This window comes from Chiloscyllium punctatum, chromosome 8 (genome assembly GCF_047496795.1).
Source record: "Chiloscyllium punctatum isolate Juve2018m chromosome 8, sChiPun1.3, whole genome shotgun sequence".
NCBI lineage: Eukaryota > Metazoa > Chordata > Chondrichthyes > Orectolobiformes > Hemiscylliidae > Chiloscyllium > Chiloscyllium punctatum.
This window is the reverse complement of record NC_092746.1, coordinates 94992932-95015212: the sequence shown is the minus strand read 5'-3', so window position 1 is coordinate 95015212 and position 22281 is coordinate 94992932. Positions and strand designations below refer to the sequence as shown.

Genomic DNA, 22281 nt, shown 5'->3' with positions numbered 1-22281 from the left:
CTTTATACCTTCCAGCCTAGGCTTTAGCAGATATCCAACACTGAGCTGGAGTTGGGAGGTCACAGAATGAACATAATTTGGTCAGGAACTGAAGACACATCCTTTAAAGATCCAACTTCACTTCACTTCATTAGCTCATGTTTCCAAATAGAGCCATCTTACCCGAAGGCTTGTCCCACCCAGTGATGGTCACCCCTCCTAATGCACTCCTAACAATGTTCATCCACCCTACTCCTCTCCAACCCCCCCCCCCCCCCCCCCCACAAGACTGCTCAACTTTAACCTCACCCCTTTGACAGTGTTGACTCTGGTCATCCCTCCCAACAATGTTCATCCTCTTCCCTTAATGTTTGACATTGTTCAGTCTCCTTTATACATCTAACCCTCCAACAAAACTCAACTTGGAAATATTCACCACATCATTCCCCCCACCCCTCCAACCCTGGCAAAAAAAATGGTTTTCCCTTCTCTGTGCTGAGCCCGAACAACACTGACTCTGCTGATGTTGGCTGGCCAGAAGTCAGGGTTCCCAGAGGGTGAAACAGAAAAGGGGTCTGATAAGCTAAAGTCATGAATGGCTGAGAGTGGTGGCACAATGCAAATGGCAATGTGCCCAAAGGAGACAGTGTGTGAGACATGCAGCATTTGATGAGGGGTGGTGGAGTGGCATTGTTATAAGCAGTGATGATATGGGAGAATTTAAATGCAAACTTGAATTTGGCATTGCAGGAGTCTAGGAGCCATTATTGTTTATGTGAAGACAGTGATTCTTGGTGAGTAGCACTTCGTACAAATTGAGGTGCAAGTGGCAGAGATTTTAAAGAGCTGAAGTTTGCAGATGACTGTTGATAAAATCACAAAGACACTTAGAGATTTCAGTTGAAGATGGGTTTACGTCAAGAGTGGAGGTGGGTAATGTGCAAAAAGAAATATAGTTGGTTCATATGAAGAGCTTGGTTTTGGATCGGATAGGATCCCATCTTTGCACAGAGATCCTTAGACTTTGGCAGGGAAAGGGGATGCAGAATTGTAGGCCTGTGTTGTCTGTGATCAGGTCCAAAATTAATGGATTAGTTATTTATTAACTTGGAAGCAATTGCAATTCATCCAAGACTGGATGATGGGCAAGCAGGTTGACAAGACAGACTCCACAAGGATCTCATGTCCTTAGCTGATATGCGGTTAACTCTTACATGCTCAGACTTGACAAGTTGGGATTGACAATAAGCAAAGTCTAGACCCCAGAAATTAATATTTGAAATAAGTTTACTGATAAAGCCTGTTATTAAATTCAAAAGCAAATAACTGCTGATGCTGAAAATCTGAAATAAAAATAGAAAATGCAGGAATACTGTTCTGATAAAGGGGAAGCATCCTGAAATATTAAATCTGACTCTCACTTCACAGATGCTGTCTGGCCAATGAGTATTTCCAGCATTTTCTCTTTTTCAGTCATTCTGTTCAATGGCCAGCATCTTTCTAATGTGATTATGATTTCTTTCCAGATTGTATGGTCACAGATTCCCTGGTGTGGTCACTTTGTACTAAAAACTACGCAGTCTTGAATCCCCTGCATCTTATTTACCCATTGAAGAGAATTTGTCAAATACTATGGGAGCTGCCCTTATAGCTGGTATAATAGTTCATGTCAAGGGACAATGAGAAGATTGAAATTGTTGAATATTACAGTCTGGTTCAGTCATTTAATGAATTTGTGACATTCTATGCAGCAATCAGGTGTTCTCTGTTAAAGGAATAGTTTGATTTTGCTGAAGTTATAAATGGAAATTATAACAGATGTTTTCTATTGCATACAAAGCTGCACCATACTTTTTTAAAAAAACGTTTTTCATATAAGTATCAGTTGTATTTTACAGCAGGTTTTTTTGTACAAAATTGAATGTAAAACTTAATTATTCTAATTTTGGGGCAGCGCTAACACTGTACAATCATTGTACAACATTGCATGCTAAGTGAAGCCACGCGTGATCGTCGAATTATACGGCACAGGAGGAGTCCATTGGAGTCATCAGGCCTTTGCAGGATCTTTGAAAGTGCTTTACGATTAAACGTGTTCATCCAGTCTTTCCCCAATTCTCTACAGTTTCTGCACTCCACATTAATGTACACATCTTCCAGGTGCTTTCCTTTTACTGAGGTAATTGGGTGGTATAGAGACCAAAATTGACCAACCCTTCACACAGTTTTAGTTCTATCCAATTTAACCATTCCAAATTGAGTTTAAATACATTTCCCTTTTGTTGTGTTTAGTCTGGCACTTTTGTTCAACTAAATATGAAATTATGGACTTGCATGCAACTCAAACATTATTTTTTCTGGAACAATTTTTTCTCTCTGCTGAAGAATTGGATGGTAACATACCAATAGGGCAAAATTGTATCCACAAAGAAGGGAAAAAAGCATGCAATTATCCTTCACAGGTACAGGGAGCACCAAGGAACTATTTAGCTAATGAGGTATTTGTCAAATGTTCTATACAGAAGAGAATAGACTCCATGTTGTAGTATTTATCCAGCACAGATTAGAAGAAAATACCTTTAAGAGCCACTCAATTATCTGTAAATCCAACTGTTCGCGATTAAACTAAACCAACTTCAGTTAACTGTAGTTCTGTAAATTATATAAAATATATTTATGATGAGATTTATAGCTAAATCAAAGCATCATTTCAAGAAGGTAGGGTCTTTGGCTAACAGAAATGCTATGTACTATATTCCAATTTGGAGAGATATACATATCAAAGCTTGTGAAGTCTCTAGCTCTCTAAGAGCTATTTATATATCAATGTTTAAAATAAAATAAATCGCAGCTGTTATACATTGCAATCGGTTGTCTATTTTCATATGTTGTGATGATTTAGTAACATTTTGAGATCTTGCTTTTTATTTGAGTTTAATAAAATAATAAGATTAATATTTGAGCTTAGTCTACTCTTTGTATTGCATATGGTCTTCACAGATTTGGATAAAATTTTTTGTTCTCCATCAGCAATGGTTTTGCAGAAATGTTACAGCATTATGTTGATGCAAACATTATTAATAAAGAGTTTTCTTATTAATAAATTAGTATCAGTGGGCCAATTCATTTACATAACCCTCATACTTGTATGTAAAATAAGTGTATGTAAACACAGAAATAAAATTGCTTCAAGTATTGGCAAGAATCCCAGAAGTATTTAGTGATCTGATGCTTTAGGTACAGCATTTACTCCGACCCAAGATCACAAAGGATCCTTATCCTCTCAACAGTTTGGAGATAATTCTCTAGCATTTAAGTAACATCAAACTTAAAATGTAAGTTACACATGTAACCCTCAGACAGCATTTCCTCTCATAATAGTTCCTGATGTACAGAACTGTGAGGTCCATGTTTGGCAGTAGCTTCTGAAACTGGAAGTGAATGCTGGGAATTATGGCATGCCGATCGGCTTGGATGGGATGCCTGAGTGACTGTGCAACTGCATAACTTAGAGGGAACACTATCCTCAGAATTTTGATTGTAGAGAATCAGTGACAGCAGTGCCATTGGAAGTCAAGGAGAGGTGGTTAGTATTCTACGAGTGAAAGATTCTGAAAGAATTAATGGTGAAGACTATATTGGGTTCCATCCAATTTGATGGGGAAGAGGTCAGCTCAAGATCTCAATGCTGGTAGATATCTCATCAGTATCGAGAGTGTGGTACTGGAAATGCATAGCTGGTCAGGCAGCATCTGAGGAGCAGGAAAGTCGGTAAGCCTGTTATCAGGAATGCTTTTGCCTGAAACAGCGATTTTTCTGCTCCTCGGATGCTTCCTGAGCTGCTGTGCTTTTCCAGCACCACACTCTCGACTCTAATCTCCAGCATATACAATCCTCACTTTCGCCTAGACATCTCATCAGTGTCTCCTGACAGTTGTTATGTCTAACCAGCTAATGTAACTTGTATCTATTATTTTCTTCTTAACTTGTACCTAATGCTATCTGACAATGAACAACGTATTGTTAAGACAAGCGCCTCTTCTCCATAATAATCAAAAGTGGCAGCTAGATAAATCTGTTGACCCAGTAGTGATTCTTGAAATGCAGTAGTAGCCTCCCTACCTCTGGGCCAGAAGGTCAGAGTTCCTGTCTCTCCAGCAGCAGAGATTCATGTGTCAGCAAACTTGTTAATAATAGTTTTTAAAAATGACTCCTTCTATAACATCGATGATAATGGAAGTAGATTAACAGACCAGTAATTGACCATTTTGGATTTGTCCTGCTTTTTGTGGTTAGGGTGTACCTAGTCAATTTTCCATGTTGCCCATGGATACCAGTATTGTGACTGGGCTGGAACAATTTGACTTGAAAGTGCATTTTTGAGCACAAGCCTTCATTACTATTGCCGGAATGTTGACAGAGCATGAAGCCTTTACAGAACATAGGAAAGTACAGTGCAGAACAGGCCCTTTGGCCCTCGATGTTGCGCCAACCTGTGAACTATTCTCAGCTCGTCCCTCTACACTATTCCATCATCATCTATGTGATCATCCAAGGATTTTTTAAGTCTCCCTAATGTGGCTGAGTTGACTACATTGTCAGGTAGGGTATTCCACACCCTTACCACACACTGTTGTGCCTTTTTCTTGATAACATTGAGTGAATCAAATTGCCTGAAGACTGACATCTGTGATGGTGGATAAAGGGCATGTCAGGAGTAGGCCAAGGTGATTCATCCTCTTTGCACTTCAAACTAAAGCTTTGTGCAAATACTTTCGCTTTGTCTTTTGCGCTGAGGTCTGGGCTTCCCTGTCACTGAAATTGGGATAGTTGTGGAGCCATCTCCACCAGCATATTCACAACTGGATATGGCAAGACTGAGTCCTGTCTATTGCACGGTGCTTCCACTTTGGCATGCAACTGGTCTTGGACTGTAGCTTCTCCACATTGAATATTAGTTTAAACTATGTCTAAATGCCCTCCTGCATTTTTCATTGATCTAGAGTTTAAACTGATGGCACTGGTATGGATGAGGTATATTACTGGTCAGAAGGTTACAGACTATGGTTAAATACTATACCAGTGCTGCTGGTGGCTCAAGTGCTGCACAAATGCCCAGTTTGAGTTTCTATATGCCACACAACACAGTGGAGAGGTGTCTTGAAAATGAAAACAGGACTTTCTCTTCAGAAGGACTTGGCTTGGACTGTCCCAAAATACTGTCATGGGCAGGTGCATCTGTGACAGGTGGGTTGTTGAGGGCAAGGTCAAGTTGGCTTCCTGTTGTAGTTGGTAATCACTGGGAGATTCCCCTGCCTGTCTGTGGCCTCTTCCTATAATACTTCGTGCTGTCTGAAGTCTGCCTTAGGCAACTTTCTCCCAACTGTGTTCCACTGCACTGCACCCTATTGTGTGAAAGACTGATCAATTGTCAACATTCCATAGGAAATAAATGTCAAAAGGCAATACAGATTGACTGTGGGAATGTAATTATCTCTTTCTGGCCTGAGACTAGAAACAGCCTTCCAAGAAAATCAGATGATCAAAAATCTTGGTGCCATCACCTGGGGCACACCAAGGGGCAGTCATGGTAGTATCCAGAGCCTTGTCTGTAATATATCATCCAGTGCATTATAACTATATCTAGTTGCTTGGCTAGACTGTGGAACAGCTCTTTCAGTTTTGGCACAAGCCTTCAGCTGTTGGTAAGGAAGACTTTGAGGGGCCAACAGTACAAATGAGACCATTTGTTATTTCAGGTTTCTAGTTTGATCACTTTCATTCCTCCTTGTCTTCTCTATAGCTTACCTAGCCAGACAACTGTATTATTGCAGGTCTGGAGTCACATCTCAGCCAGACCAAGTAAGGACTGTCCATTCCGCAAACCAGAAGACTTTACAGTAATATTCGTGGACTGGTTCCATAATTTTTGTAATGGAATTTAGTTGAATTCATTAGCTCCTGTTTTGGGATTTCAACCTCTGTGTCCAGGCTGTTATTCCTGGTCACTGGGTTTCAAGGCTAGTAATATCACCTCCCCCTGTCCTAACAGGGACATACATGCCATGGAGACAATTCGATCAATGGTAGAGTGGATTCACAAGAGGGGAATTGGGTTTGAAATGAAATTGGGTAGATTTGGGCTATATTCCCTGGAAACTTGTGTTTGCAGAAGGAGTGTGGACAATCCACTGAGACAGTTAAAATGAGAAAGTAAATTAGATGGAAACTGACCTCTTCCTCTAGCCGGCTCTAACAGCAGAACAACATCTTCACGAGTTAAATGTACATTTGTTCATGGATAAAATGTGAATCTTGCACCCTCCAAACACTATAGATGTTCAAAGTAAGTTTAAGTACGTACATGAAAAATAGCCACTTCCTAGGCAAAGTAATATTAAGGAAAAGCAGGAAGGTTGATGAAAAGTCATGGCTACCAAGATGGCAGAGCAGGTTCAATGAACTGATCGTTCTGCTGTTTTTCCAATGTTTCTTGCCACCTTGTTTTCTTTTGAAGCGTCCTGCTACTGTCAGACCAGAAAAGGTAATTACATTCTTTCAGCCACTCGATAATGCTTTTCTATCCTTATTTCGTGTGGGATGCTTGGTGTTACTTTGTTGATGAGAGATCAGAATTTCAATTTTCAGCAATTCTATTGCTTTAGCTTGAAGTTTTAACAGTTCGAAGGGTGATGTTCTATATCGCTCCATTCCTGAAGAATTCAGCAGCAATAGCTCTTTTATTGGGCTTTGCTAAATTATTATTTGGTAGTAATATCTACTTTTCAGCATTTTTATTAGGACAGGAAAAACAATATAAACACTTTTTTTTTCTGTTTTAAAACCGCATAAAATATAGTCAGTCAGTAAGGAGAGAGCTGATTGCATTTGGGTTCACACCCAAATTCTTGAAGTTAACGAGAAGGAGCAATTGCTCACCCTGCCACAAAGAGCTCAAATGTCAGTATGCATTCGCTACAATGCATTTTACAAAGAACGTAGAACTACTTAAAGAGCTGTACTACAGAGAATGAGTTATTAAAGTAGGCAGGTTTATGATTCCTAATGTATATTCTGTGCGCCAATCATTAAAAAGTAATTTCTGTCCATTTTGCAGCAGGGCCATAACATAATTCAACTTAGAAAAATTATTAATGCATATCATACACAATTTACGTGATTGGTAATCCAGGCCCACAGAATCAATGTTTCATACATCTGCAAATTCGGTGGATTATTAATAACTTATAAGAAAAGGAGAGCCGGGAAAGGAAAGCACTTGCTACAGAAAATACTCTCTCGATATAGCTCCCGCTGAAAGGGGTATCTTTAATAGAAGCTGTTACTTCAAACTATCCTGAAGACCTACAGAATAGTTACTGGTGAATAGGTAGTTTGTTCTGAAAAAGTTAATATTGAGCTCTGTTTCACCTCGTGATGTCCCTCAGCCTATTGGTGGAGATCAGTTGGAGGCAAATGTTTCTTTTCTACCCCTTGTTAGCAATATTTAATATGCCTAAAGGTTAATGTAATCTGTAGATAAAATTACATCCTGTTACCTAAGAGAGGCCTCTTTTGCTGAGACTTATTCCAGAAATTCCACCACAGAATATTCAGTACCCCCTATGTATTAGCAGGAGTGGTGGCATCACTCACCAAAGGAACTTGGACAGCACCTTCCAAACCCATGACACTTACATTTAGAAGGCCAAAGGCAGTCAATCCATGGGTACACCAACAGCAGTAAGTTCCCCTCTAAAATGCTCAACATCCAGACTTTGACATTTTTCACCATTCCTTCAATGTCACTGAGTCAAAATCAATGTCACTAAGTTGTTAGAGAATTTTCCCTCTCCAACAACACTGTGGGTCTATTTACAGTACATGGACTGCACTGTTTCAAGAAAACAGCTCACCAGTACACTCCCAAGAGCAACCAGGGATGAGCAATAAATGCACAAGTGATTTAAAGAAATTCTACACCAACCACAAACCGCCAATGGTTTGTCCAGGGTCTTGTGCTTTCCTACATGCTATCAGTGATGTGCATCGGTGCTGAATGCCACAGTTATAATGCAGGAGGAAACGCCATCAGTGCTGTGTAGATAGAAGAGCCCCACTCCCCTGCTTTTCCCTGTACTTCTACAAATTGTGTTAAGATAATCCTCTATTCCTAATGAAGGGCTTTTGCCTGAAACGTCGATTTTCCTGCTCCTCGGATGCTGCCTGAACTGCTGTGCTTTTCCAGCACCACTCTAATCTAGAATCTGTTAAGATAATCAGCTAGTTCTCTTTGAAGGCATCTGCTTGAAGAGATGGCTATCAGAATTCTCAAAGCCAGAAATAGAAGCAAACCCTATGTACAACAGAGAAGAGATTTTTTCCTGATGTTTAAGTATTGTAAAGGAGTGCTTTGGGATTAGATGGCTTGTATTTTGTGTTTTTCAAAACATGGCAACTCATGCTATTTGTAAATATTTTTGGTTTATTCTAGTTTGTTTACATTTCCTTTGCATAATAAATTACTGTTTATTGTTTGAAACAAATCTGCAGTATTGCGTGCATGCGTTTCAGTGAAAGGCCATCTCATTAAAAGAAATATCAATCCAGGCTTCAATCTAGGACTTGGCGTTTCCAGTAATAACGTCAGCTGGGATCATAACATACCCCACACACAAGATTTATTTTCCCAAAAGATAACATTCTTCCCTGGAAAATAGAATGCAAATGTGTGTCCCAGAAAGGTTAAGTACTTTGATGATGAAATTACCAAAATCATAAAAGATAGTTGGGATGCAAAACCCTTCCACTTTTGAAACCTTCTTTGGGATGCTGACCAATCAAAAAGGACAACATGATGACTCAATCCAATTATTTAAACATGGCAATTTGCAGAAGATATAATGACTAAAGAAGCTCTGTGCAAAGAGAATCAATTTGCGTAGGATGAAAATTGGGCAGAATTGATAATGGGCAGGTTGATGAGCCCTGCTACGTTACCGCTCAGGCTGCTGGACTGAAACTGAGTCATGTGAGCTCTTCATTGGTAAGTCCACATGAAATAAATGGAATTTTTGAGATACTGGATGTATTAATAAGTTAATATATTTTTAAAAACTAAGCTTGGCTGTGCAGTTCTGGGATTGGGCAAACATGTTCTTAATAAAACTGATTAAACTTATAAGACTTAAAAGGAAGAAAACTGTGAAGATTTTGGATAAGGATACTTATTTAAGGTAGTCATCTAAACAAATCAAGAGTATCTGAGATGAACTCCTCAGAGGTTGATCAAATTAAGGTTGTCATACTTCTGTGAGATATACTCCCAGAATAATATAGGAAACATATGACTGGTGAAAATAATGATTTGGGAATGATTAGATTCTGGAGTTGCAGACTGCAATTCAAACTCATTAGTCTTGTTTGAAACTTGATTTCCTTCATGTCCCAATGGCATTACTCCTGAAGCAATGCTTTCGGGCAACACCAGGCTAAGGTGGACAGATTTTGAATTATTACAGGATAGAGGGTTCAGGATAACAGGAAGAAACATGGAGTTGAGGCCAAGATCAGATCCGTCATGATCTCAGTTAAAGTGGGAGCAAGTGGAAGAGGTTGCACAGCCTAATCCTGTTCCTGTTTTTCTTTTTAGTTTGTTTATAGGATGTGGGTATTGCTGGCTAGGTCAGCACTTAATGTCCATCTGTAATTGCACCACCAAAGGTAGTGTTGAGTTGCCTCCTTTCTTTATTTCAGACCACAGTGTGTATGTTCATCGAAAGAGCTGTGAAGTCCTTTAGACTGCCTTTCTCCAGATGCCAACTTCATGTACTTCGTTACGTCTCTGTGTGAATATGTCTATGTCTGGAAGCCTCCTCCACCTTCTGGAAGCAAGTTTTAAAGAGATTTGATTTACAAGGATGTTGCCAGGACTGGAGGGTTTCAGTTATATGGGACATTGGAGCGTTTGAGGTTGAGGGGTGACCTCATACAGATTTATAAAACCATGAAGTGCGTGGGTAGAGTGAATAGCAAGGTCTTTTTCCCTAGGGTTGGGGAGCCCAGCACTAGAGTGCATAGGTTTAAGGTGAGGCGGGGGGGAAGATTTGTTCACAGAGGGTAGTGCATGTTTGGAATGTCCAAGGAAGCTATAGAGGTGGATACAATTACAACATTTAAAAGACATTTGGATAGGTATATATGATAAGAAAGTTTTAGAGGGATATGGGTCAAACAAGGGCAAATGGGCCTAGTTCAGTTTAAGATGCTGGTTGGCATAGACGAGTTAGACAGAAGGGTCTGTTTCCCGTGCTGTATGACTGTAAGCGGGAGAAGACGCACCCCCACCGCGCCCCCCCCCCCCCCCCCCCCCCCCCCCACCTTCAGTCTGAATTAAGTAGCTTTCAATAAGTAGCAAAGCAGAGAAAAGGAAGAAAATAATGACCTATGGTTCTCTCAATAACAGCTGGGTATGATGGTTTGTAATTGAGCCATAAAATCAGCAGGGTCACCTCAGTTAGGGCCGTAGCAAGGTCACTGCAAAAGGCTCAGATCAACCTTAAAGGAAGTGTTTATAGATAGGCTTTGGGTGAATGCAGGACTTGGCTTTGTTTGGACCCCCTGCATGACTGCACTATATGTTAATGCACACTCGTTAGATTCACATGTGAACAGTGGTCACTTGTGTGTTCACTGCATCATAACTCAACAAGCAATCAAAGTTTTCATGGGATGAAGAGGGAGAACACTAATTGGGAATAGTAGGGGTGAGAAAGAAAGGGAATAGGAAGAAGTACATATTCAGTTTAACACAGCCTGTCTAACCACATTTATTTCCCCAATCTCCCCAAGGTCATGCCATGTTTTTATTAAGTTGTGCTGCTCCAGACCTTTGCAAGGCATGTTTGTGTGTGTTAATTGTTAAAGTTCTTCAGAATAAAACAGTGCATAGTGAATAAAATTGTTTCTGAAAATTTGAACACCTTTTCAAATTTGTTGTGGTTTCTAGGTTTGGCAAATATCGTAAAGAGGAAAAAGGTGGGAAGCTTGATCGAAAAGGGTCAAACAAGGGCAAGGTGGAAGAAACTCTCCCATCTGAGGATGAGCGAACACGAATGAGACAAGAACAAGAGAGGTATGATTATGTTGGACATATAAAGGGGATGTATTCTTTCTGAACATCCATGTAGAATTTGGCAACATGTACACAGGGCATACCCAGCCATTACAACATGGCACACCATAAAAACATCACGACAGTGAAAAGAGATTCTCTCACTGTTTGAATTCCTAACACACAAATACAAAGCCATCTGGAGAATTCTCAATCATATTCAAAGACTGTATTTTTATCCAATAGATTTTCTCTTAATACAATGACAGTACAGCAAAGGGTCTCACATTGTTTTGCAGCCACTTGCACTCATATCTCATTGGTATTTAAAATATTTTTATTTGATCATGGATACTGACATGTCCAATATTTATTCCTATCTCTATTTGCTCTGGAGAAGGTAGATGTGAGCTGCTGCCTTGAACCACAACAGTCCCTGTGGTATAGGTACACCAGAATGTTGTTAGGGAGGGAGTTCCAGGATTTTGACTCAGCAACAAGAAAAGAAGAATGATTTTGTTCCAAGTCAAAATTGTGTGTGGTTTGCAGGGGAACTTGCAGGTGATGATGTTCCCATGGGTCTGCTATTTCTATCCTCCTTGGTGATAGAGGTCACAGGTTTGGAGTGATAGAGGTCATGGGTTTGGAAGCTGCTGTCAAAGGAGACTTGGTGAATTACTCCAAAAACTCTTGTAGGTGGTCTGCACTGCTGTTATTGTGCATTGGTAGTGAGGGAAGTCAGTGTTGGAAGGTAGTGAATGGATGCCAATCAAGCAGGCTGCTTCATCCTGAATGATGATGTGCCTCATGAATGTTGTTGGAGCTGCACTCATCCAGGACAGTGAGGAATATTCCAACACACCCCTCTTGACCATTGCCTTATGGATGGTAGAAAGAGTATGCATCGACTGGAGGTGAGTTACTTGCTGTAGGTTTCTTCTGACCGGCTCTTTTGATATGGCCGGTCATGTTCAAATTCTGGTCAATGGCAACCTCAGAATGTAGACAGGGGGGTAATTCAGTGATGGGAATGCCATTGTGCATCAAAACATAATGGTTAGATTCTTTTTTGTTGGAGATGATCATTGTCTGGCTTTGGCAAAAAGAATAAAAGCATGGACTACTTTCTAAATGGTGAGAAACTTAATAAAGCCAAAGCACAAAGGGATCTGGGAGTGCTAGTCGAGGATTCTCTAAAGGTAAACATGCAGGTTGAGTCTGTGATTAAGAAAGCGAATGCAATGTTGTCTCTTATCTCAAGAGGGTTGGAATATAAAAGCAGAGATGTACTACTAAGACTTTATAAAGCTCTGGTTAGGCCCCATTTGGAGTACTGTGTCCAGTTTTGGTCCCCACACCTCAGGAAGGACATACTGGCACTGGAACGTGTCCAGCGGAGATTCACACGGATGATCCCTGGAATGACAGGTCTAGCATATGAGGAACGGCTGAGTATACTGGGATTGTATTCGTTGGAGTTTAGAAGATTAAGGGGAGATCTAATAGAGACGTACAAAATAATACATGGCTTTGAAAAGGTGGATGCTAGAAAATTGTTTCTGTTAGGCGAGGAGACTAGGACCCGTGGACACAGCCTTAGAATTAGAGGGGGTCATTTCAGAACGGAAATGCGGAGACATTTCTTCAGCCAGAGAGTGGTGGGCCTGTGGAATTCATTGCCACGGAGTGCAGTGGAAGCCGGGACGCTAAATGTCTTCAAGGCCGAGATTGATAGGTTCTTGTTGTCTAGAGGAATTAAGGGCTACGGGGAGAACGCTGGCAAGTGGAGCTGAAATGCGCATCAGCCATGATTGAATGGCGGAGTGGACTCGATGGGCCGAATGGCCTTACTTCCACTCCTATGTCTTATGGTCTTATGGTCTAACAAAGGTAGCAGCTAACTTAGCTGTGAAGAGTTGGAACAGTACAACTGACATTGATCAGGGAATGAAGAAATGACTTGAAATGTTACGTGCACTACCTAGCAGGGGTCAGGTCATCGTAGGAGCTGATAAGATATAGGAGCAATATTAGGCCATTCAGTCCATTCTCCACCATTCAATCATGGTTAATATGCTCCTCACCCCAATTTTACTGCCTTCTCCCCATAATCTTTTAACCCACTCGGGTTATGGGGAGAAGGCAGGAAAATGGGGAGCATATCGGTGATAACCAAATGGCTTAATTCTGCTCCTATATCTTATGAACTTATGAGCTCCTGCTACTGCCTGACCCCAACTTGGCAGTGCCTGTATCAGCTCAGACAAGGATTTGATATAGTTGTAGTTGGTCAGTACCCAGATTAAAGTTACTGTTTGGGTTCCCACACAAATAATCTGCCCATTCATCATCCATGAGGGCTGTTAGCTCAGTCAGTTGGATATCTACTGTGTGATGGAGATTGATGCCAACAGCATAGGTTTGACTCCCGCACCAGTTGAAGATTCCATCAACCTCTCCATTCACCTGAGGTGGGGTGGCCCTCAGGTTAAAGCACCACCAGCAGCCTTGTTATCTGGGAAGACAATGGCAACTTTACTTTTTATAGAATTCCTACCATGTGGATGCAGTCCATTCAGCCCATCGCGTCCACATCCAACCTCCAAAGAGCATGAGACCGAGACTCACCCACTCTCTCCCCACCCCCCCCTTGAATGAAGTCTAGGTCCCTAGTGCTGTGAGGAGAAGTGCTAATCACTGAGCCACTGTGAACAATAATCTCCAGCAGGGGACCATAGGCCTATGCAGTTATCTTTGAAAGAGTAGAGCAAGCATACGTGTTTATGTATTTGATCCGAATCTCTTGTCCTATCACCTTTATCTATCTGTCAGTCCACAGCCTAGCAGGAGTAGATGTTTTCTAGGAATGAAGAATAACAATCACTGCAGCAACTTTTCAAACTGTCAGTGAAGTCTATCAAACCCATTGATTTGGTTGGCTATGCTTCAATTGATCCTTCTTGATCCTAAATGATATTTAGGACTCAGTTGTTCATGAGCTACCCTCCAATGAAATGTTAAGCTTAGCTTAAAATGTTTGAACTGTTTTTAGGGGTCGCAGTTATTTTGGGATTATTTTTTGTTCGATCTTGTCACTTATTACTCCCCATCTGTCTGAAGCCAGCCAAATAATGTGTAATAAAATTTATTTCCAATTCCCTGTGTTCGATATTAAATTCAAGCTGGCCACATCAACAAAACTGAACATGAGCATGTTGTGGGCTTGTGGGGCGCTGATAGTTTATGTTCACTGGCTCAGCATTGTTTTTGACTTCTGTGCCAAACACACAATATTATTCCGTAAGTGACTGGATTCTGACGATCATTTTGCTGAGGTAAAGGTTTCAAAATGTGACAATTTGTAGATTTGATCTATAGGGAAAGATGTTATTACAGGACAGAAAAATCCTGAAGTACCTCAGTATAGCCCTCTCATTCTACTGTTCAGCTGAGAATTAAATACCCTAAACCCAGGGGCTCACTGTTACTTTATTCAGCAGATTATGTGTGCTGTTGACATGTTTTTGCTGAAGATTTTCCTTCCAAATTTAGTTTTCACTGATTGATACTACTGACCTCTGATTCTGTTATCCTGGCTTATTTTTAAAGTTGTGTTAAGACTTACCTTACCTAATACACAAAGTATTAATGTATGTCTGCCATGTCTCCTTTAATTGTCCTTTCTCCAGACTGTAGTTTTTTTAACCTTCTTAAGGCGTTCAGATTCATTCTTGATGATTTTCTCTATTCTTCCTCCAAAGCTTCCACATCCTCTTGCAGCATGCATAAATTGAGAATCAAAGACCCATCGGACATATTCTTTGGTAAAGGAAATACAGCAAATACTGAAGGGAATGTTATTTGAGGTTTTGTTAAAAGTTACTGTGCAGAATTTGCATCTCAATGCTTGGTTGAAGTATAATGGACAAATCAGAATTTCAATGAAGAAATTAGCTCTACAAATGGACAGAGACATGGTGGGGCACACCATTTGTGCTATTTTAATTATAGTGGGAAGCAATTTTGGACTATTCATCTGCATATGAAAATATGGTCCAATTAACAGACTTTTTTTAGCATAACTAATGTAGCCTGTAAGTTTCATGAAGATAGAATGTAGCTTTTGAATATTTAACGAGATAATTTGCAAGTTGCAAATTTGCAGCTTGCAAATTATCTCGAGTTAGTGTCCATGGGTTTCTTGTTCTTTCAAAACATTGAAAATCAAATTTCTGCATTTCAGGTTGAAAAGTCATGGGTTTTGAATTATTGAAAATGTGAGGATTCAAACAGCGAACACTCCTCTGCACCTTCTGTGCTTTTCCGTATTACAAGTTAAGTAAACAGGGACATTAATGGGTTTTTTTCTTAAATTGCAGCAGTCAGAGTATCAGTTAAAACTAATAAGACACAGGAGCAGAAAGAGACCATTTGACCCATCAAATCAACTCTTAAGTAATCCTCAACTCCAATTTCATACCTTTTTCTCCATAACATCTGGTTGCTTATTGATTAAAAATATGTCTATTACAGTTTTAATATTCTTTATGACCCAACCTTGACAGCTGCCTGCTGGCAAGAACTCTACAGATTCACTTACCTCTGAGAGAAGAAATTTTTAATCACCTCTGCCGTGCATGGGCGACCTCTTATTCTGAGATTGTTTTCTGGGCGTAGGCTCTCCCACAAGCGTAAATGACTTTTCTACAAATACCCTATCAGGCTCCCTAAGAATCATCGATGTTTTAATAATCGATGTTGCCTCTCATTCTTCTAACCTCCATAGAGTCCTAACAGCACAGAAACAGGCCCTTTGGCCTGAACTGGTCCATGCCGACCAAAATGTCCACCGATGCTAACACGATTTCCCTGCACTTGGCCCACATCCTTCTAAACCATGTATTTGTCCAAATGCCTTTTAAATGTTACTGTACCTGTCTCAACTCCCACTGGCAGCTCATTCCATATGTGTACCACCCTCTGTGTAAAAAGTTGCCCCTCAGGTTCCCTTTTATTTTTTCTCCCTCTAACCTTAAACTGATGCCCTCTAGTCCTCAATTCCCCAACCCTAGGAAAAGACTGAGTGCATTCACCCTATGCATGCCTCTCATGATCTTATACACTTCTATAAGATTTTCCCCCCCCTCGCTCTCCTGTGCTCTGAAGAAAAAATCTTAGACTGTCCAACCTTTCCCTATAACTCAGACCATTGATTTCTGGCAAAATCCCTGTAAACTTCTTCTGCACTCTTTCCAGTTTAATAACATCCTTCCTCTCATAAGGTGACCAAAACTGAACCCAATACTCCAAGTGCGGCCTCAACCAGTGTCCTATACAACTGCAAGATAACTTCCCAACTTCGATACTCAATGCCCTGATTGATGAAGGCCAGTGTCCCAAAAATCATCTTCACTGCCCTGTCTACTTGTGACTCCACGCTCAGAGAACCATGCACGTTCTTCTGTTTCACTGCACTCCTTAAGTCCCTATCGTTCACCATTCACCATGAAATTCCTACCTTGATTTGATTTTCCAAAAGGCAAGACCTCTCACTTATCTATATTAAATTCTATTTGTCATTTCTCGGCCCACTTCCCCAGCTGATCAAAGTCCTGCTGCAATTTCTGATAATCTTGCTCACTGTCCACAATACCTCCTATTTTAGCCATGATTTGGAGATGCCGGTGTTGGACTGGGGTGTACAAAGTTAAAAATCACACAACACCAGCTTATAGTCCAATAGGTTTAATTGGAAGCACACTAGCTTTCGGAGTGATGCTCCTTCATCAGGTGGTAGCGGAGGGCTCAATCCTAATCCGCTACCCCCTGGTGAAGGAGCGGCGCTCCAAAAGCTCGTGTGCTTCCAATTAAACCTGTTGGACTATAACCTGGTGTTGTGTGATTTTTAACTTCCTATTTTAGTGTCATCGATCCACTCAACCTCTCCTCATTAGAAAAGCCCTATTTATCCAGGATCAACCTAATGAACCTTCTTTGGACTTGCTCATTTAGATTCTCTTAGATAAAGGGACCAAAACTGCTCACAACTTTATAGATGTGGTCTGTCTTGTGTACAGTATAGTTTTAGCAAAACCTATTTTGCTTATTTTTAAAACTACTTTTATACTCCATTCATTTTGAAGTAAAATCCCATTTGTCTTCCTTACTACTGCTGAATTTATATGTTAACCTTTTGGGATTCATGCACAACAGCTCATAAGTCCCTTTATGCTCCAGTTTTCTTCAGCTTTTCTACATTTTAACAATATTCAGGTCCTCTATTCTGCCTGCCAAAGTGCAAGGAGTGTCAGAAATAAGAATTTAACATGAGGAGTGTCAGTGTCCGAAATAAGAGTGATGAACTTAGACCATGGACCAGTACTTGGGGCAATGATGTTGTGGCCATAATGGAGACGTGGGTTTCACAGGAGCAGGAATGGTTACTAGATGTTCCAGGGTTTAGAATATTTAAAAAGAACAGGGAGGGTGGAAAAAGAGGAGGGGGTGTAGCATTGCTAATCAGAGAGTGCATCACAGCTACAGAAACGAAGGTTGTTGAGGAAGGTTTGCCTACTGAGTCAGTATGAGTGGGAGTTAGGAACAGCAAGGGAACAGCCACCTCATTGGGGGTTTTCTACAGACCCCCTAATAGCAGCAGGGAGATTGAAGAACTGATAAGCTGGCAGATTTTGGAAAAATGCAGATGTAGCAGGGTTGTTGTTATGGGTGACTTCAACTTTCCCAATATCGACTGGAACCTCCTTAGTGCAGATGGTTTGAATGGAGCCGTTTTTGTCAGGTGTGTTCAGGAGGGTTTCCTTACTCAGTATGTGGACAGGCCAATGAGGGGAGAGGCCATTTTGGATTTGGTGCTCAGCAATGAGCCAGGACAGATGTCAGATCTTGTGGTGGGCGAACACTTTGATGACAATGACCACAACTGCCTCACATTTACCATAGTCTTGAAGAGGGAAAGGAGCAGTCACCAAGGGAAGATATTAAATTGGGAAAAGGAAATTATGACACTATCAGACAGGAGTTGGGACGTACAGACTGGGAGCAGTTGTTCCACAGAAAGGGTACAGCAGACATGTGGAAAATGTTTAAGGAGTCGTTGTGAGTGATGCATGAATTTGTTCCTCTGAGACAAGTAAGAAGGGGTAAGATTAAGGAGCCTTGGATGACTCGAACGGAGGAGCTAGTCAAAAGGAACAAGGCAGCTTATGTAAGGTGGAGGAAGCAAGGATCTAGCACAACTTTAGAGGATTACTGGCTTGTGAGAAGGAAGCACAGAAATGGACTGAGGAGAGCCAGAAGGGGCACAAGAAAGACTTGGCAGGAAGGATTAGGGAGAACCCAAAGGCATTTTACTCATACGTGAGGAATAAGAGAACAAACAGGGAGAGAAGGTAGGGCCGATCAGGGATAGCGGAGGGAACTTGTGTGTGGAGTCTGAGCAGATATTGCAGGCTGCAGCATGATATAGAGAGGATGCAGAGCTGGGCTGAGAAACGGCAGATGGAGTTCAACCTGAATAAATGTGAAGTGATGCATTTTGGAAGGTCAAACTTGAATGCTGAATATAGAATTAAAGACAAGATTCCTGGCAGCGTGGAGGAACAAACAGATCTTGGTGTTCGAGTACATAGATCCCTCAAAGTTGCCACCCAAGTGGATAGCTGAAAATGTGTTGCTGGAAAAGCGCAGCAGGTCAGGCAGCATCCAAGGAACAGGAGAATCGACGTTTCGGGCATGAGCCCTTCTTCAGGAAGGCTGAAGAAGGGCTCATGCCCGAAACGTCGATTCTCCTGTTCCTTGGATGCTGCCTGACCTGCTGCGCTTTTCCAGCAACACATTTTCAGCTCTGATCTCCAGCATCTGCAGTCCTCACTTTCACCCAAGTGGATAGGGTTGTTAAGAAAGCATATGGTGTTTTGGCTTTCATTAAAAGGGGAATTGAGTTTAAGAGCTGCAAGGTTTTGCTACAGCTCTACAAGACCTTGGAATATTGTGTCCAGTTCTGGTTGCCCTCCTATAGGAAAGATACAGAGGCTTTGGAGAGGGTGCAAAGAAGGTTTGCCAGGATGCTGCCTGGACTGGAGGGCTTGTATTATGAAGAGAGGTTGAGTAAGCTCGAACTTTTCTCTCTGAAGAGGAGGAGGAAGAGAGGAGACCTGATTGAGTTGTACAAGGTAATGAGAGGCATGGATAGAGTCAACAGCCAGAGACTTTTCCCCAGGGCTGGATTGACTGGCACGAGGGATCATAGTTTTAAGATATTAGGAAGAAGGTATAAAGGAGACATCAGAGGTAGGTTCTTTACGCAGAGAGTTGTGAATGCATGGAATGTGTGGTGGTGGTGGAAGCAGAATCATTAGGTTCATTTAAGCAACTGCTGGACATGCACGTGGACAGCAGTGAATTGAGGGGTGCGTAGGTTAGGTTATTTTATTTTACATTAGGAGTAATCCTCGGCACAACATTGTGGGCCGAAGGGCCTGTTCTGTGCTGTACTTTTCTATGTTCTATGATCTCTCATTTTCCCAAAGTGTATTTTGTCTGCCAAGTTTCTGCCTCACCTACATTCTTTCTAACTTGCCTGCTGCTGTGATCAGCTTCAAGGTCCACGCCTGGTTGTGCTGTCCAGAATTGAATGTTATTGTGACCCCTCACCAACCAACATGTGCAATGGGGTAAGGCAACTCCAAGCAGCTATGGAGAATGAACTATTTTCTTAAGTCTGTCGGTGTTTATCAGTCATCATCGAAAAGCATGCCGCACGAAAAGCACAGTAGGTCAGGCAGCAGCCTAGGACTTACCCCCGAGCCGTCGACTGTCCTGCTCCTCGGATGCTGCCTGACCTGCTTTTCCAGCATCACACTTTTTGACTCTGACTTTCCAGCATCTGCTGTCCTGGCTTTCTCCTTGTCGATATTCATCAGCCTGTTTGTCTGCGAAACTCCTCCCAAGACCATGTTCCGGTTGATGTCAAATTCAGGGTATTTCACTAGAAATGTCTGCCATACAATCCCATTTTGCATTTTCTGAGATGAGTACTTTGAAAGCCGATGGTACCATGGAGTCCAAATTAAGGGCAAACAGCTGTACCATTTAACCTGGCTGTTACAGGTTGCAATTACTGCCATGTTAGTCTGGTGTAGAGCTGTACTTTAACCTAAATCCACCTTAAACCATACAAATAGCTGGCAGGACTAAGATGCATATATAGAACAGGGTCCACAACACAAAGGGATGATTAGGTTGCCTGGCTTCATAATGGAGAACATGACAAACCATGGGAGTATACGTAAAACAGCAATGTGGCTGAAAATGTGTATCCTTGCACTGGATTAAAACAGTGAGAGTTTATGAGAAGTGAGCTCAACAAATTCATCTCCAGCTGGGAAAACCACAGATAAGGTGTTAGAATATCGTGTGAAATAACTACATCAGAAAGTACAGAGCGAAAGCTATCTGAGCAGAGCTGAAGCAGTGAGTGAATGGGCAAAGTTGGTCCTCAGTTTATAATGCCTAAAAAGTAAAAACTTCTCTAGGTTGAAAAGAGTTAAAAATTGCAACAAAAAACAGCTCGATTATATCAGACAGTTGAGAGTTTGAATTCTTTAAGATCCTTTATTTAGAATCCTTTATTAGAATGTGTTTTGATATACTGAAGTGACCATACAGCATGGGAGCAGAAGGCCATTCGGCCCATCAGGTCTGCTCCGTCATTCACTCATGGCTGATATATTGCTCAAATCCATTTTCTCCCTATAACCCTTAATTTGCAACTAACCGAGAACCTATCTATCTCTGTCTTAAGTCTGCTCAATGACTTGGTCTCCACAGCTTTCTATGGCAATGAATTCCACAATTTAACCACCCTCTGACTGAAGAGATTCCTCCTTGTCTCAGTTCCAAAAGATCATCCCTTCACTCTGAGGCTGTGCCCTCAGATCCTAGTCTCTCCTACTAGTGGAAACTTCATCTTCACCTTATCCAGGTCTCTTGGTATTCTGTAAGATTCAGTGCGATCTCTTCCTTATCTTTCCAAACTCCATCAAGTACCGACAGAGATCTTCAACTGCTCCTGATATGACAAGCCATTCATCCCTGGGATTATTCTTGTAAACCTCCTCTGCCCCCCCCCCCCCCCACCCCCGTCCCTCCAATGCCAGCATATCCTTCCTTAGATGCAAGGCTAAAACCACGCTCAATATTCCAAATTCAGTCTGACCAGATACTAAAAGATCACCACCAATGCTTCTACAATCTCCTCACCTCTCTCTTTGAGAATCCTGGAGTGTAGTCCATCTGATCTGGGTGATTTAACCACCTTCACACCTTTCAGCTTCCCAGCAGCTCCCCCTCATTAATGGTCACTGTCGTCACCTTTGTCCCAATTCTTGTGAATAACCTATCACTTCTGTAATCTCTTCCACTCCCACATCCCTCTGTCATATGTGTGCACTGATACTTCTGGCCTCTTTAACACCCCTGTAGTTTACGTTCCGTTGGCAACTGAGCTTCCAGTTACCTGGGTCCTATGCCCTGGTTTTCACTCATTAAAATTAATGCTATCCATAAAATCTACTACTTTGACCATTCTGACCTAATACTCCCTTAAGTGCTTCACTGTTAAATGTTGATTTATTACAGTCTTGTCAGATGTCTTGGGATGTTTCGATGTGGTGCAGGTGCTAAATAAATGCATCATGTTGTTGTTCAACTGGATACAAAAACATTTTAAAAGTGTATGATACAGGGAAAACAAGGAGTGTCCAAGATATGACCTGATTATATTGGTTCATAGAACCTTTTGCATTTCTGTTTATGTAAGAAAAAAAAGCAGAAACTGGAACTGCAGCCGAACCTGCACTCTTTCAAAACACTGCAGATGGTGAAAATCTGAAATAAAAACATAAATGCTGGAATTACTCAGTGGGCCAGGCAGCATCTACGGAGAGAAAAATACCTATTTTTGGTGTTTTTGAAAAAGCTAAAACCTGAAATTTTCTATCTGAAATTCCAGATTTTCATTCTCCCATTGCATTGGACTCTCAGCTTCTTGTGTCCTCTTGTGATGAATATTATTGCACCGTATCATGTCTTCAAGAGCTTCATTTACAGGTTACCATCTTGAGCTGCTTTCCTTATGTTGTTGTCATTGTGACAGTCAGAAGCCTTTG

General features: G+C 41.3%; 1 protein-coding gene across 6 annotated transcripts in view; it reads left to right on the top strand.

Moving 5' to 3' along the window:
• The window catches only part of pard3aa (par-3 family cell polarity regulator alpha, a), an 871753-nt gene that overhangs the window by 736243 nt on the left and 113229 nt on the right, over nt 1-22281 (top strand). For all 6 annotated transcript variants that reach the window (XM_072576113.1, XM_072576118.1, XM_072576117.1 and 3 more), the window contains one exon: nt 10988-11113. In XM_072576113.1, coding sequence (XP_072432214.1) covers nt 10988-11113 — 126 coding nt within the window. The remainder of the gene's footprint in view (nt 1-10987; nt 11114-22281) is intronic.